Consider the following 17,147-nt stretch of genomic DNA (forward strand, 5'->3'; position numbering starts at 1 on the left):
GCAGGGTAAGCTTGCCAATATGCACGTCGACATAGCGACGTCGACACTTGCTTTGCCACATGTGGCTGCCGCTTCCCCCTATCATGCCTACGAGGGAGCGGGCATGACTTCTGACCGGCTAGGAAGTCAGGTTGTTGACTCGACTTCTTCTTCTTCGGCAGATATCTACTCATTCAGTCACATGAAAACCGCGGGCTCCTGTCAAAATATCAATATCCATGTCGTCACCCCCTTCCCGATGGCACCCATTGCCTAGAAACTCATAGTTCCATCTGTATCCCCATGCGCTTGGCTACGAAAGCCCCGAGTCAATCTCACTCGGGGATAAGAAGCAGTAAGCACGAACAAGCTACCATATCATGCCCTTGAAGAGCAAGGCCAGTCAGTAGAACTTTGGTTCGGAGTAGACAATGATTGAGAGTGTATACCCCTTAAGCCCCCTAGAAGTTCGAGAGCGCATTGCCAGTTCCTCGACGTTTCTTGTCTCCCTAGGAAACTTGCGCAACAAGCGATGTAGGCAGGGTGCTACGCCACAAGATATCAATTTTCACTTTGAAGCTCACGCAGCGCTGCTCACATTCGAGTCCTTCGTATGCAGATCTCCACGTACTCCCTTAAAATAGTCGTTTATACTGATGCTTTTGTATTTTGCCTCCGCACCGCTCTTGTATTAGCATCTTCTCTATTGCTCTCTAATTCGCGACTATGATGTCCTTCTTATACAGCGTCTGCCCTGAGAGAACCGAGTTGACAGTCTATACACTGCCCTTGAAAGCCTTGATAAAACTAGGCTTCCCGTCCATTTCTTGGGCTTTAGGCACACAGTTTGGTTTCCCACGACAGGCCACTGAGATTTTCGTCGGCCGGGGACAAGAGAATCTTCGGTCAAAGGGGTTTATCCGTCCTTGCGATACATTCGAGGAGGGAGATGACCAGCGCATTAGCAATCTGAAAATGCCACCTGTCCGGCCTCCTCCCAGGTACTAAAGCCACGATCACGCGGAGAGGGTATCTTGTTGTCAACCTGACAATAGAGTTCAACAATATGCTCACCTTCTGCAGTTGAGTATCCTTTTTACGATGGACGATGTAAATACGTGAGCAGGTACATGCGAAAGTTGATATAGCCAAAGACAGGCCAAGACTTCTCGGGCCAGCTGGCATCTATCTAACTGCGAGACTGCAGGAGCCCGCCAGTTATTGCTCGGCCACAAGAACAGTTACATGTCACAAACTACACTTCATCATCAAGGTGGACGGACGTCTGGCATGGAAAAAGAAAAGAAGATTTCGCACCTGCATACTTAAGACTATAAATAATTTATATACGTATAAAACCCTCATTATCGTTAAAGAACTTACTGCCCACTCCTTCTGCCGGCAAACAAGAACGATGCCGGCTGCTATGCTTTCTCCGCTTCCGCTACCCAACTTCAATCTCCTCCTCTCCATGTAAGTAAAGTAATGCTGACTAGCAACAATCTTTTTCTCATGATCATCATGCTTTCATCCCATGGTAATTATCATACTAACATGCCAAGTCATCTGCTTTCACGCCGTCTATAACCACCGAGATGACCGTTCCGGGCCGGTCTATTCCGATTTGTTTCGCCGCTGCTTTACCGGGCTGATACCCGCCCAGTAGAGGTAGCCAAGACCAAGCGAGGCAAGGGTACCTATTCCTTGATACTTTCGCTCGCACCACCCTCACCACCCTGCCTGGTCGCCAGGGCCGACTGTGCCCAGCCGAACCAGCTAGCGCGCTTGTTCGCCTCCGGAGGCGGGGCGTTCTCCTGAACCAGTCTCAAGGGCCGGGGCTTGTTGCCCGCGAAAGTAGCGTGGCTACCTTTGCCCTCACTGTGGCCTGAACCGATTGTACGCGGCGGGCTCTGGCTTGCGCTCGTGTTGGAAGCATCGCCACCGGCGCTCTCGCCAGAGACACTGCTCGTCTCGCTCCGCATGCCCGGAAAGTTACCCGCGGTAGGGGCGCTGTTGCCGGATGACGCAGCACGCGGTGTGCCGGCACCGCTGAAGAATTGGGCGCTGTTACGGCCCGCGGATAGGGTAGGTGACATGGGTCCGTCGGGCCCTTTGTACATGGCGTTGACGATGCCGGCAGCACCAATGATTTGCTCGCTCATAGGGCGGCCTGGTATACGGCGTGAAGAAGCCGATCGAGCGAGGCCAATGGGAATGCTGGGTGCAGTGTCTGGGTCGTGGTGGGCAGTGTTGGTGGACGGAATGTAACTCATTGGCCGAGGACGGCGAGCGCCTGGACCGGCGGGAGCGTTGTTGTTGCCAATGGCAAATTTGGCGCGAGCCAAGAGAGAGGCCCCGGCATTCTGATCCAAGGGAGCAGCCGGCAGTTCTTTGTTCACGTTTGCCCCGGGAGACTTGGGGTCAGATGACTGGTCCAGAATGTGCTCAAACTCCTGGTGCTGGAGAAGACGCTCGATGATCTTGTTGATGTACAGCGTGAGAGCCTTGTTCTGATCCTTCATCGCGCGAATCTCGCCCTCGAGGCGACGCTGATGCTCTCCGTCGTCTACTGTGGAAACGGCCAAGTCATCTGCAGCATCGCCAAGCTCGTCTGCGAGGCTAGCACCCAGGGTGGCATTGGCCTCGGCGTTTGCCTCGCCACCGACGCTGGAACGGCCCTCCAAGGCGCTCAATGCATCTTGGTTAGCAGATACGCCCATGTAGCTGAAATCGCCCTTGCCGAAATCGCCGTGCAGGGTCTTCTCCTGCAGAAGCAGCTGGTAAGACTCGTTGTCCTCCATGAGGCGTGCATTAGCCATGCGCGCCTCCATCAACAAGCGCTCAACCTCATGCAGGCGCCCGCCCCCTTGGTTCTCGGATTCAACAAGTTTAATCTGAGCCTCGGCCAGCTCGAGTCGGAGTGATTCGATCAGCTTGTCCTTCTGAAGGAGAAGCTTTGAGTTATTCCTCGAGTCACTGCGTTGGACTGAAGAAGGCGGGGCAAAGTTCCCGTTGTCTACTGTCGGGGAAGAGTTATTTGCTAAGCAACGGGAAGAGGTTAGTCGTTGCGCTGAGCAAGGGGATGGGGGAGAACTGGTCTCACATTGCCTCGAGGGACGATACTCGTCGTCGACATTCCTCTGGTTTATGGTATCCTTAAGCCTGTTGATGACAGACTGCATCTCTTCCTCACGGTTGGACATCTCCTCCTTCTCCTTGAGCATGGAGCTTCGCTCGGCCTCGTATATGGTTTCCATTTCGCGCATTTGCCTTGCCGACTCGCGCTTCTCATTTCGAAGGGCTTCAATCTGCTCTTCACTTTCATGCACCCGCTCTTCGAACTTGGCCTGCTCTTTCAGAGTCTCATCGAGCCGCGATTGCAGGACCTCAGCCTGTTTCCTGAACTGCTCTGATGTGGCGTCTGCCTTTTCTAGTCTGGCCTTCAAATCGTCGATCAGGGCGACTGTCTCGGCCCGCGCGACTTCGTCGACCTCGCCGGAAGAGATGCTCAGCGAGGACAACTGGCGGTGGGCGGCAGCGGCCCGTGCAGAGACAGGAGTACCGCTCCTGATGGATCGCGTCCTTGACGGGGTGCTATTGAGGCCGGCGGCAGCACTTGAGGTGGAGGGGTTTACGGTACGCGGCGTGCGCGACGACGGTGACGATCTGTCAGTAGAAGGACTGCTATCGGCCAAGCGCCCAATACCCGCAGAGGGGGGTTTCTTTGTAGCAGCCGACATGTTGACAAACGACGAATGCAAAAGCGAACGTGCGTGTGGGGGTCTATGCGTGTTGTGATGGGGGTGGTGTATTCACTGTTTCGGATGGTGAATATGGCGTCCCGTTAGGTGGCCGGCTGATACAACAGAAAGAACTAAAAGGTAGAAGTGTATATATATGGCGGTCAAAGAGCGGCCGCGAGTGGTTGGTGGTTTGGGAGAGGGGTGTAAGAGAGAAAGAAGGGAAGGGGGAAGTAGAAAAACGTTGATGCTTGGTTGCTATGTCAATGTTGAAGAATGTTGGAACCGACAGGGCCAATGTTCGTTCTCCTTTGCGATTTGCTCGTGCTCTCCGGGCCCTTGACCTTTTTCTCTGGGTTGGAGTTGGGGGAGGAGGAGGTAATGGGATTGTAATGCAATGCACCGACTTTTGGTGTGACCGCAGGTAGAGACGTTGCCGCAACGTTAGTCCGTTCTTAGCTCTAGCCCACTAGTCAATGTGGGCTATTTTTGTGAGTCTGGGCTGTCGGTGGGTTGGTGTGGATGGATGAATGGATGGGTGGTGGTGGATGGGCGAGCGCTCAGATTTCGGCGGATGCATGTATGTATGTATGTATGTATGTACGTATGTACGTATGTGCGTGTGTATGGGTGATGTATTCGCACAGCCCAGCACTAGGTAAATGATGCAGGCTTCCGTATTCGAGTTGCGTTGGTTTGGTGCCTCTGCTGTTCGTCCGTTCTGGCGTTGTGTGAAGAAGAACGACGTGCTGGAGCGAGGGACAGAGCAGAGAGCGGTCGGCGGCAGGGAGTGCTTGGTACGGTACGTATCCAGTCTTCAGCAGCTGTCAGTTTGCGCTAGTTGCGCAACTCCGATATATTTAACACTTGAGCGGTGTCAGAAACTAGACGGAGGATTGGCTGGCAACGCTCAATCCAAGCATTGTCTTGTCGCCTCAGCCACCTCGGGTATGATTCAGTTTCGAATCGACTACTGGTTCGGGCAATTGGCGAAAGAGCGTTGGGCGGTGCTGTGTTGCCGAATGGTGACTGGACTCGGCTTGCCGTGTTGCTAGAAGCTGGATGGACAGTCGCTACTTGACAGGACCCTGACACTCGATCGGCCTGAAATGGAGGTAATCTAGTTGGTTTTTGGATGTGCCTCGGAAGCTGTTCGAGACGGGTACTGTTGAGAGCAGAAAGACCAGAGTCTCGAGAAAATTACGGACGAGGCAGGACGAGTTATTAGTTCTTCTCAAGCCGTCGTGGTGAGCTGGCATACACAGCAAACATTGTTTTCCTCTTGTTGCCCACCTATCGGTACACCTATCACCGACTTTCCAAGACCCTGGATCAGACTGGATCGTGTTGGGATCGTGTGGTCGTTTTGATCCACAAGTTCAGACCGGCAATTTACTGTCCCTTGGCTGCTTGGGGATTCGTTGAAACATCCTTGACCTCTTAATGCCTGGACAACCCGAAGATGGGAATCGTCCCTACCCGTGCCCATTCCTCGGCGTCTTCCTCCTATTCTGGAACCCAAGTGGAAACATTTCACAGACACTATAGCAGTGTTATATTACAACCCTGAGCAGCAATCTCCATGTTCATGCCGCGCTGTGTACCTGCCCAATACCTCGTCACGTGAACAGTCAGCCCCCACAAATGCTGTCTCCTGAGCTACCTGCTCCGTACACGTACAACCACTCGATGACTCGCAACTTCACCAGAGGAGTCTCCAGATTGGAATCTTGCCCCTGGCAGCCTGGCCCCAACTGTTCATGTAGGCTGTATGTAATAGAAAGGGGTATGCGAGTCTTGGATTGTCCAATGTTCGTGCCTCGATGGCGATATGTGTAGGGCTCTGGTGGATAGGCCTAGAGATGACCTTTTGCCAGACCTTGATTTTAGGTTATTGCTCGGTCCCGGATCGCTGCGTGTAGCCGGCAATAGGACAAGTGGCGGCGCTCAGGTATGAGATCGCTGGCGCCAGTATACGGCTAACAGTACATCGCTTATTATGTATTCAGCAATCAAAGTAGTAGAAATGCAATTCATAGTCTCCTCTCCTTCAGTTGCCAACTACGGTCCGTAAGGCGGACATATTATCTGCCTCACCCGCCTCACCCGAAGTACAGAGAGAGGGGGTTTTTACACGGCGTGGGACATCTATCTTGCCGAGGTCGCAGCAGACTTGTTCCAAAGTGTTCTACAAGTAAGTTCTCCATACTACAGACTGAAGTTGGCAATTGAGGGGATAGAATCGTTCGGACCAGCCGACTGTTGCTAGTCCACCCCATATGAGGAGCAAGGGTGTTGTCCCCCCCTCTCCCCCCTAGAGGCCCCAAGCCGAATGTTCAACATCACATATTATATACACGCATAAAACACAAACAGGCACGACGAGGAGTACGCATAAAACTTCATTGGGTATCACTTTGTGTGTCATTTGCTGACAACAGGAGCATTGTCCAGTTCGACGCTCGGTATCAGATTGTGACTAACTACTCGAGATGCACCTCAGACGTAGGAGATCGTAAAGCCTTGCAAAACTGCAGGCAAATAAGTGTTGGCCCCTTTGACCGGTTGGCATGATCGCATGACTTTTAACCCAGACCATTACCCTAACGCCAGTGAATGAACACGATGTCGAATCTACTGCTGGTCGGCCAGGATGTCCGAGTCACCGGCATCCAGGATGGCCATGGTCGAGCAGCGGAAGAGCTTTCCGCAGGCAGTGCCGAGCTCAATCTGTTTAGGGATGGTTTGTTAGCCGACTATTTACCCTCCAAAGTCTACAGGAGACTTTTTCGCTGGGTTCATGCAGCAAAGGCTTTTGAAGCCCGCAAAACATGGAGACTGGGAGCAGTAGCATAGGCTATCACCCATGACTATACCCAATGGGGTCGATGGTACTTACGTTGGAACCAGCAAAGTGATGCACGGGGACCTTGGACAACATAGAGTAGTCTACCCAGCTTCATTAGCACATGTCTTCTTCTGACGTCGCCGTCACGCCTTGGTGGATGGGATTCGCATACACTCGAGTTCCGACTTTCGCAGAGGGGGGGTGTTGCCGGCGATGATGACCAGCTTGGCCTTGCCAGTGCGGAGAGTCTTCAGGGTGCTCTTGTAGCCAAGAGTGACTGGAAGGCGAATGTCAGTTATTCAAGTTCATTGTGCCAAATTCGTTTGTGGTGAGGATTTCGTACCCTTTCCTGACTTGATGACGAGCGCCAACTGCGAGCTCAGGGAGTTCGAGTCCTTCTTGTTCTTCTTGACGGCCATTGCGACAGTTGGTTGCTTGACTGGTTTGGTGTGTGGTGGGAATATTCTTGTCGTTGCAAAAGATCAAGCTGGACTGGGACGAATCGACTCGTGATAAAACCAACTCGGAAAAAAGTCCAGTTAGGGTCGGCGTGGTCGGGCGTGGGGTACCAAAATTCGGGCAAAGGGTAAGAGCAGCCCTAAGTCCCCACTAATTCTCTCTCCGATTGCACCAATCACAGCGAGCCTCCCGCCACTTCGGAGTTTGTCATTTGATTTCAAATCAAGGAATTCGCCTGCGCAGGCCCTCAGTTTTCTGGTGGGTGGACTGGACTTCACTTTTCCGACGACTTCAATCAACTTCAACGACACCACCACAACCCCACGATACTTCGAGAAATACCGTCAAGATGGCTCGTCGTCCCGCCCGTTGCTACCGATACTGCAAGAACAAGGTAAGCTTTCATGTTGCCTTGCGAGGAATCTCTGCGCGCAGGAGATTATGGCGGATTCTGGGCGAGTTGTGGGATTACGAAGGCCAGAAGTTGTGAGGCACCTGAGAGTCGGCTCAGGCCGGGGTTTGGAACACGCATCTCTGACCTCTGCCTGTGTCCGACTTGACGATGCCATCTACTAGCCTTTGGTATCTGCAGAGCAACTGTGATGGGCGCAACGTATGGAAAATCATTGAAGCTAACCTGTCACATTTCAGCCGTATCCCAAGTCCCGGTTCAACCGTGGTGTCCCCGACCCCAAGATCCGAATCTTCGATCTTGGCCGCAAGCGCGCCAACGTTGACGACTTCCCTCTCTGCATCCACCTCGTCTCCAACGAATATGAGCAGCTGAGTTCCGAGGCCCTCGAGGCCGCCCGTATTTGCGCCAACAAGTACCTCGTCAAGTACGCCGGAAAGGAAGGCTTCCATCTCCGTGTCCGTGCCCACCCCTACCACGTCGTCCGTATCAACAAGATGTTGTCTTGCGCCGGTGCCGATAGACTGCAGACTGGTATGCGTGGTGCCTGGGGTAAGCCCAACGGCACCGTTGCCCGTGTCAACATTGGCCAGATTCTCTTCAGCTGCCGCACTCGTGACTCTAGTAAGCTTTGTCACCCCCCAGTGAATCAAACTGTATCCTAACATGACTACCAGACCGTGCCATCGCTCTTGAGGCTCTCCGCCGTTCCCAGTACAAGTTCCCTGGTCGCCAGAAGATCATTGTCTCCAAGAACTGGGGCTTCACTCCCCCTCCGCCGCGAGGAGTACCTGGAGAAGAAGGCTGCCGGCCGCGTCAAGGTCGACGGTGCTTACGTCCAGTTTCTCTCCAACAAGGGTCCTCTGGCTCAGAACATGAAGCGATTCCCCGAGGCCTTCAGCGCTTAAGAGTGGAATGGTGATCATGAGAAGCAATGGGAAATGGATTGGCGTTTAATTCGGCTACTGAATAGCACTGTTTAACGACAGTCAATCGAGGATCTTTGCATTTGCACACAAACATAACACTTGGTATTCTGCCTTTTGCTGTAATCCTGCCTCGCAACGTGAACGGATGACTTCCTGAATTAAGTTTGATGTTTCCTCTACTTAACACCAGTGTACCGTGCACATTTCGACCGTCCTTCGGTTCGTCGTCTAATACATGTATATACTATTGTGGTCATTTGTGCCGCCACGGATCTTCTCCATTCAGTGGGTGCTAGGAGAAGATGATCTATCAATAGAGCAAGCTACCGTCGGGATATCGGTCTCAGGCTATGTGAAGCACGCAGCACGGGCTGGACAGCTGATAGGATTGCTAGGATTGCTAGGCGAGGCCACTATCTCATATTTGAGGTCCCCGCCCACCAAGCTTCCACAAAGCCAGCCAGCATCAATCTATAATCGCCCACTCAGTATTAATCTGTTCGAGAGGTTACCAAGCATGAGCCGTTCCACCCGCCAGTAATTGATTGTACTTTTTTTGGGTTTTCTTGTGGCCATTGGTAGGTAATGCGATCCCACTTACGTGATGGACCGAATATACTATTTAGTCCGGCTTTTGCACCGGTCTTTGAGTCATGCTGAGTACCATTTCAGGCTACTTATTGGCAAGGCCGGGGCCGTCATGGTATTATTCGGCGAATCACGTGGAGGCTTGCAAACGGCTGGGTCTCTACTGTTTCCCCAGCCCTTATGCTGGGATGACGACGGTGCAAATGGTATCAGCGACATGCAATGAGGCCAGGATACACTTGTCAGGTTATCGCTGCTTGCTTGCTGGCAATGTTCGTCCCAGGTCCAGCCCCGAGATCGCATCAAGCCCCCGCCGAGAAGTCCAGCATGGTTTGTTTCTTGCTCGAGGGCAAGAAAGTGGCCGTTGAGAAAGTACCTAAGCCAATGGGAGAATTCAGAGAATATCAAGCTTTCGAGGCGCTACAAGCAAATGCGCCAGAATAGTGATTGATGGCTTGACAGTTGTGCTATGGCTCATGTCTACACATGCATGCTGCAAACTACACGCCCACTGCGTACGATGAATGGACACTGTTTACGATAGGTGGCGCGGTTTACCATTCTACATGGCATGTAAGATCAGGCTTTATTACGTGCTCTCCAGCCAGCCAGCCAACAGTAAAAGCGCTCGAATAACAGCAGCTGGGGCGGAAAGGTTGGAGGTTGGCACGGGTGCATGTAGTCGGGATCAGTGTATGAGAATGACACCATTGGCCGGATTGAATAGCGAAGGGGCCTAGTCGCTGGACAACTCATAGATAGCTCCGTATATTGTGGGAGGTTGTCTGCATGGCCGTCAGCTTCTCGCTGATGTGATGGTTTGATGAAACATAGAACATGCCCATTTTCAAGTGAGGCAGAGACCAAAGGCCTGTGTTTGTCTTCTGCTATCAACCTGATCTATGTAAGTGACCCCCATACCCCCCCTGCAATCTGTTGGGTGCTTCATAAAACACTTGGTGCAGGGTATCGTGGTACAAGCCGACCGCCACTTCACTAAAGGAGGTGAAGTCATTCGCACGAGACCAGGGCCCAGCTCAGACCCAGCTGACTCCGTTCCGTCATTGGATCCCTGGTTTTTGCGCTGCCTCTTCCCGTTCGTTCCAGCAGCAATGACGGCCCCCGCAGATCAGCCCAACTGAAGTATGTACAATCAGACCAGTACGGTGGTACCTCAAGTACAGATCGCAAGATCGCAACTGTATGCGATTCGTTCGATACATTGACGCAGGTCACTGTACTCGTTATCTACTCTGCTCTACCCAGCATCATCACACACACCCGGACAGGTTGCATTCGCAGTCCAGAATGAGGCACTCAGCTGTTTTGCCTGCAGGATAACTAATTCACTCAAACCCAACCTGCACGACGTGTTTTGTTTCTATCCTGGCTTGCAGCTGTCCCAGCCTTAATAAGTTCCCCCCATTAGCGTGACCCCTCCAACCAGAACCCGTGTCTCTGTTCCATATCAATCATTTTCTCTTGTCAACTCGACCTCTCCCACCCATCCTGAATCTTTGTGACGAATACAACCCACCGGCGACGAGTCTTTGTTCTGCTTGACCTGTTCAAAAATCGGCCCTTTTTCCATCTGGAACTTGGTACTTAAGCGACCGACCGCTGGGCTTTGAACCAGTGGGACATATCGCATACAGTACCCCGAGCTCGCTGATATCATGGCGTTCCACCAGCCAACGCACCAGCCTATACCACGGCCTTATCACTCTGTAGACGAGGACGACACGCAACAAGCATCTCAGGGAATCCCCCAAGCCGTGGAGGACTCGCAGACATGGGTTCTGTTCTCGCCCGAAACCGATGCCGGGACTACAACATCCTATTTGACCACCACACACCAGACGAAGTCTACGCCTGGGCGCTCGCGATTGAGTGACCTGGGAAGTATTCATTCTGCTGTGCGATCGCAGAACAGTACCGATCAGCACCATTCCGCGAGTCTCATCGATGATTTGGACGTAGACGAAGAAGAGGACGAGGACGAGGATGAGGACGCGGAACTGGACAGTTTGGACAGCCACCTTCCAGAGTTCCGTTCCGTGCCTAACGTCACCAATCACCACACCGATGGTGTTGCCCACTCGACACCCGTGCTGCCAGCCCACGATGGCTTGGGCTCGTTTCGTGTGGATCAAGAGGGGATAGGACTGGATATGCAGGATAGGTTGTATGCCTTTGAACAGTATAACCCGCGCAGAGTAAAGAGACGCCGAGAGAGCCAGGAGTTGGCACAGGCGGAGCTTATGGGCGAGGAATGCGACGTGGAAAAAATGCAGCGCATAGAGTCATGGAGGCTGGAACACAGCCGTTTCCTGCTCGAAGAAATCCAAAAGGAAACCCGGCGCCGACGCTCAGTCGCCAGTACTCTGAATGCACAGCAAGAGAGACGGAATACAGAAGAGGCATTGGTGTCAGAAGCCATAACAATGGATGAGGTAGACCCAGGTGAGGCCTGGCACGATCAGCATGCAAGCGTGCTTGTAAGTGAGCCCGAAGGCCTGTGGAGTCGCATCACGCGGAAGGTCATAAGAGATCTCTTAGGCATCGACGACAAATTATTGTCAACGTTGTTTGGCGACTCTTTACCAGACGAAGACGATCTAAACTCTATGCCGCGGGTGTCGAGCGTGCCGCAAAACGCTACTGGTGATATTTCATCGAGTAACCTGGCCGATTCTGTTTGGCAAATTCGTCTACTCGAGCGCATAGCCCGGGAGCTCGGATCGTTTGTTCACCAGTTATCTGAACACCCAGGCGCCTTTTCGACCTTTGCGCGGGTACAGCAAATGCCAATTCCATATGCTGGATTGCCACCCATACCCGAAACGGCAAACGATGCATCACAGGCGTCGATGGTTCGCGAAGCATCTGCTGTACTACCCGAGTTCAAGCCCACCTTGGCACAACAACCACAGCCAATGAATACCCCCCAGGCCCAAGCTGCTGTCAGCAAGAGTCACGGGGCACCTCTACTCCAAGGTGACAATACTGCCAGTACGACATTTACCAAAGAGGAGTGGGAGCAAGATCTGGACATAAGGCTGGTATTCCGGTATCTGCGATCACGATTCTTGTCACGCCCCAGCAGTTCTGGGGGTGTGTCAGGAAGCTCGCACCTCGCCACTTCCAACACGGCAGATGCGGCCGCTAAAGTCGCGAGGGTGCGTCAACACCACCCTTTGGTATCCAGAACCCGCCCCACGGAGCGACGTTCATTCAGGGCCACTACGCCAACCAGCCCGGTACATTACCGGCACGCCTCGAGTTGCGCCAGCCAGAGCACTCGCAGATCAGTCCGCAAGAGTAGTTGTTCGTCTCGGCACTACTGGGATCTCGGCGCGGGCTCCGTAGGTACCGGGTCCTTGATCGCGGCGGCAGGTCCAATGGGCAGCTGGGGCGAGATTTGACGAGGCATATGCATATTTTGTACGATACCATGACAGCCTATGAGCGATTTGTACCATATACCCACCATATTCAAATATCAGACACGAGCTACGCTGGGCATGAGAAGACCTGTCTCAGTGTACACAAGCATGAGCGCTTTTGCATAATAGGATACTCACTAGCATCAACACCATCTACAAATTGTGCGTTTCGGGGCAACGTGAAGTTGATGGCCGTGGAAGATCACATCTGCGACAATACCCAGAAAATGCAGTTGGATGGAACGTGGGCCGGCGTAGATGTCAGACTGTGGAAGTCGTCTACAACCAGTAGCTCTCCGGGCAGCCTTGCGTCGGTGCCAAAATTAGCAGAATGAGGCGTCCATGTTTTGGGCGGGCTGACAAGCATGAAACGACCGAGTCATCTAAGAGGTAACTATCTGTGAACGTTCCTACAGAGGTAAGACACTTCCCGCCGTGCCATGTTTGCTCGGACACGAACAGGGGGTCGTCGAGTCTATCCTGTATCTTGAGGGCTGTCATCCAATGGGGGTGCTGCGGCTTCACCCAGCGCGTCTAACCATAACGCGAATGATTCGCTGATCCTCTGACGCGTAAAGTGGGCGGCGGTGGTGGGCGAGAAGGGAGAATGAGTCTCCCCCCTCACCTCCATCTCCAAGCACCAAGTTCTCTCGGGCGTTACACAGCAGCAGACGTGCCTGTGAATGCCTGATTTCTCCAACGACAATTCCATCTTGTTCCTTTCCAGGACGACCTGTCACTGCAATTGGGCCATGGTGCAGGATTAGGCCTGCTTGTCTGCCACACACCCGATTGATAGAGGAGGAGTCATAGTGCCATCCCCCCATCGATTCTCCTCCCTTGCCTGCTTCTTCTCCACCTGAAATCGCATGGCCCGTCACCGTCACAGCCAAAGCAATTCCATCCCCCCGACCTGCAACCTCCAAACCCCACCAATAACTTTCCTGTAGCCAATTGCCATCTCAGACGCCTCACTTTCGCAACTTCATCGTTCGCTGTCGCAACCTGGTCGTTCGCTTTGCCTTTTGTATATTACTTGATTTAAATAACCGACTTCCCCCATCGTGTGCTGCCATTGCTATGCGTTGTCTGCCGCAGTAGGTTTTTACCTGGCCCTCGTGATAGCAAACATCGCGACCAGCCTCCTGACGCATAGGCGGGCTTCAGTATACTGACTTTCCCAACCGCAGTGCCATGTACTAGATCCGTCTGGTCGCGCGACCCAGCTGAGTCTGGCTGGAGTCGTCTTAGTCCCTCGGAATCCCCAGTCGCACACCACGCGGCCGTGTATAACAGATCCCAATTCCTGCCGATCGCCCGTCGCGCGTCCGGCACCTACACATCGATAACCAACCACTACCAATGCTCCCAACCTCTCCGAGCCCGCCCCGTCTCAATGGCAGGACCCGCGACCGACTACACTCTTCCGAGTAGCTCTTTTTTCAATATATACACCGATGGAGGCCGAGGCCCGGTACCCAGGACTTCACCAGCTCCAGCGCGCCCGCCGTCGCCTGCGCCCACGCTGCCGAGCGGGCAATGTAATTTTGTGGACTTGTCCCATGGCGCCAATGGTCCTAGGTGTGGTTGCCGCCGTTTTTGGAGTCGCAGCGCACTCAGCCCCTATGCCGTCGGAAGCCCGGCGGCATTTCCTGGATACCACAATGGTCTCGCTATGGGCGCTGGGGCCGACCAGGCGTTCTGGTGCATGTGTTCCCATCATGCTTGTTTCCACGACGATGTCCGGGATTCTTATTCCCAAGGTCCTCCGGTCACAACCACAATGCCTTCCGCTGCTGTCGAGCAAGAGAATGAGCGTCCCAGGGTCAACCGCGAGCCATTGACCCCCCGTGATACCGGACCTGTCTCTCCATATGCCACCGGCTTCTGGCCACCCCATGGATTTTCAAACCTTTAACAGCGGATCATATGCTACAAACTCAAAGGAACCTGGACTGGGATCTCAGACTCAGGCTGCGACTCCTTCTAATGAACCATCGATGCCTGATACGCTGAGCTGGACGAATCTCATCCAATCCCAGCCTGAGGACCAGGCACACAATATGCCACCGATCCCTAGCCAGTGCTTATTGCAATCTCAGCCCAGCTCCACGACATCCTCAGTTCGCATGAGATATCTCCAGCCTTTTGGTGGTAAAGGGCTGCAGACACTCAATGGTGCACGTTCCAGAACTCGTGGAACTCCATTGGAGACTGTCCAAGACACCCCCGCACAGGAAGATAACGCAGCTGAGCCCAGTGTTGTTGCGTCCCTTGATGACCTACCTACAGTGACCAATACCCCTAGGTCAAACCGCCGTATGGAGGGAAGAGATGTCCAGTTGCCTCCTACGGGACCAGGCCACGGGGAATTCCAGGAGCTCTCTAGCATTGTGCAAGGACATGGCCAACGCCTTGATAGATTGGAAAATGTCTCTTTTTCGGCAAACGGTCATGATGAATGTTATGAGAAACATGATCATGTAGATTTGCGAGTCACCGAGTTGGAGCTTCGCGTGGGCGAACTGGAGAAGACATTACAGGACAGCAGTAGTGTTGCCACGAGCCGGTACCGACATTCTGGCGCTGATGACTCCACAGCCAGTGTCGTCTCTGTCGCTACCAATACGAGCGATCGCAGCCATATTCACAAAGAGCTTCAGGCCCTAAGGGCGGAGCTCAGTGCCCTGTCTTCTGACCCCTCCTATGGCAATCCGTGCGAGCTCGAGGTGGTTTTCCTGCCGTTTCCTCTGAAAGGCGTGTGGCTGGAGTCACGCGAACTCATGAGCCAACGCCCCTCAGGGGCCAGCCACGCCGATGTCGATCAATGGACGCAACTGCCAAACAGCCTCTCCGTCCATGAGCCTCAGTCCCCGGCTTTCAACGAGTGGGCTGACCCAGATACGGAATTCGAATGGCTGTTGCCTCGCGCCTGTCCTCCGGATAAAATGATCGACAAACGACTTCAAAGCCGCGGTCTTGTAAAGAAGGTAGCAGTTCGTGGCCCTGATGCTCACAGCGTTCAACAAGCGATAGCTGCTGCCTTTGGTACTTCGTTCCGGACGGTCTCGCGCATCCAATCCAAGTTCTATCATGGCTCTACGGTGCATCATCGTGTAGGAAAGTTTATTGGTCTACAGCAGCCATGGGTGCCATTACGGAAGGTACACAAGGACTCGCGGCTACGATTCCTGTCTCCGTCTGAGATGATTACACCTGCCATCTGGGATGTTCGATTTCTCCAAACCAGCGTGGTCATGAAGGCCACCGGAGTTCAACGCCTCTATATCACGCAGCCCGAGGCCTATCTTCAAGATTATGATGCGTACGAGAACGGTTGGAGCTGGCAGAGGGTCAGGGAACTCAGCCGGGTCTATCCGGACTCCCAAAGCAGCCAGCAAGACGTCCCCGAGGCTGACGCTAAAGAGGACTACTGGGCATTCAATGACAAGCTGGACGAGGCCCCTTCTACTCAGAATAGTTTCTCTTCTCTCAGCCTACGCCAGGCAGCGCAGCCAAGACTTAAATCAACTAGCATCAGCCCAAGTCCTCAACAGTTCTACATCAGCCACACTGGCCACTCGCCTTCGCTAACTACGGGACGTCGTAGTCGTGCGCCGTCTCCCTTCGTTACCTTGAGAGAACAGAAGTCGGGATCCTCTCTGCGCCCACTCCATGTACGCACAAACTCAATGCCGCCCGTCTTTGCTGGTCCCATGTCGCCACAACAAGCTCGGCGTCGCATGGCTTCTGTGGGCTTGGGAAGTGCGCAGCCTTACCCTTACGATCGACGCTCATCACCTCAAGTCTTACGGGCCAGCGCAAACGCCGCACACTCTATAGCTTATGCGCAGCAAATGCGACGCCGCGCCACGCGTTCACCATCGGTTCCCATGTCTGCCAGATTCAGACGTACGCCACGCTACAGCACAGCTAGCCCGAGTCCCGGACCTGTCGGTTTCGGCGCCCCTGGTGCGACCTCAGGCCGCGCCACGACGCCGTTTTTCTATGCAACGCCGTACAGCAACGCCCCTGATGTAGGCAACCGGCCTAACCAAGGCGCGATGGATGATGCAGATGAGGATGACCGAGGCAGCGCAACGGACTCATATGCTGGTGGCAGCGGAGATGAAGAAGAAGAGTCAGACTTCGAAGACGACGCCCAAATGCTTGATCTGGGCCATCCTCGCCGGCGGCTCCATACAGACGACGAGACCTGGCAGCCGGACGCTGCACAAAATGGGCAACAACAATTCCAATTGCCCGAAGACGAACCGTGGCCTGGCATTGAAGATGAGGATCTCGAAAACAGGGAACCCGTCCTCAAGGCCGAAGGCGGCGTTGATATATACGAGGATGAGGACGCCATGAGTGACATCGACTCTCAAATGACCGAGTCGCAACAGATGACCGAGAAGAGTACGGGAAGCGTCGGAGAAGAAGAACACGAAGATGGAGGTATCGTGGAGCTGGTGATTGACCACGGGACTGGTAATGGCGGTGCCGCCGCAAATGGCGATGCCGAGGTTGCGAGCCAGCATAGCAGCGTGCCGAGCGAATACCCCAGTACTCAACGCGCCTGGACCGACGGCGCTATGGAGTTTGAGGTCTACGAGGACTTGGGCAACAAGAAGGTCTGATACGGTCGAGGCCTTTGGTAGATGCTGTTGGATTACGAAGGCACGATGATTGAAGGATGACGCTTATTTACTTGCTGTGGCGTGGCGTTTTGGGGTTAGCGAGCGT

At 53.7% G+C, this 17,147-nt stretch overlaps 5 protein-coding genes across 5 annotated transcripts; 3 read left to right on the top strand and 2 right to left on the bottom strand.

The window, feature by feature from the left end:
- Positions 1–1,676: 1,676 nt before the first annotated feature.
- On the bottom strand, positions 1,677–3,719 carry PG998_013957 (uncharacterized protein; the record flags this gene model as incomplete). The annotated part of the gene is made up of 1 exon (XM_066880773.1): positions 1,677–3,719. One exon carries the CDS (start codon positions 3,717–3,719, stop codon positions 1,677–1,679), a length of 2,043 nt encoding a protein of 680 aa, XP_066724912.1.
- A 2,634-nt stretch (positions 3,720–6,353) lies between these two features.
- PG998_013958 (60S ribosomal protein eL30) lies at positions 6,354–6,986 on the bottom strand (the record flags this gene model as incomplete). Its single annotated transcript, XM_066880774.1, has 4 exons — positions 6,354–6,449; positions 6,619–6,668; positions 6,740–6,844; positions 6,911–6,986. The coding sequence occupies 4 exons, from the start codon at positions 6,984–6,986 to the stop codon at positions 6,354–6,356; spliced, it is 327 nt and encodes a 108-aa protein (XP_066724913.1).
- Positions 6,987–7,264: 278 nt separating this feature from the next.
- On the top strand, positions 7,265–8,346 carry PG998_013959 (60S ribosomal protein uL16; the record flags this gene model as incomplete). The annotated part of the gene is made up of 3 exons (XM_066880775.1): positions 7,265–7,420; positions 7,678–8,082; positions 8,116–8,346. Exons 1-3 carry the CDS (start codon positions 7,376–7,378, stop codon positions 8,344–8,346), a joined length of 681 nt encoding a protein of 226 aa, XP_066724914.1. The 5' UTR covers positions 7,265–7,375.
- A 2,285-nt stretch (positions 8,347–10,631) lies between these two features.
- Positions 10,632–12,380, top strand: PG998_013960 (uncharacterized protein; the record flags this gene model as incomplete). The annotated part of the gene is made up of 1 exon (XM_066880776.1): positions 10,632–12,380. The coding sequence occupies one exon, from the start codon at positions 10,632–10,634 to the stop codon at positions 12,378–12,380; it is 1,749 nt and encodes a 582-aa protein (XP_066724915.1).
- Positions 12,381–14,275: 1,895 nt separating this feature from the next.
- PG998_013961 (uncharacterized protein) lies at positions 14,276–17,041 on the top strand (the record flags this gene model as incomplete). Its single annotated transcript, XM_066880777.1, has 1 exon — positions 14,276–17,041. The coding sequence occupies one exon, from the start codon at positions 14,276–14,278 to the stop codon at positions 17,039–17,041; it is 2,766 nt and encodes a 921-aa protein (XP_066724916.1).
- Between the last annotated feature and the right edge of the window lie 106 nt (positions 17,042–17,147).

The sequence above is a fragment of the Apiospora kogelbergensis genome, assembly GCF_038363985.1.
Source record: "Apiospora kogelbergensis strain CBS 113332 chromosome Unknown utg000009l_segment0_segment0, whole genome shotgun sequence".
In the NCBI taxonomy this organism is placed as follows: domain Eukaryota; kingdom Fungi; phylum Ascomycota; class Sordariomycetes; order Amphisphaeriales; family Apiosporaceae; genus Apiospora; species Apiospora kogelbergensis.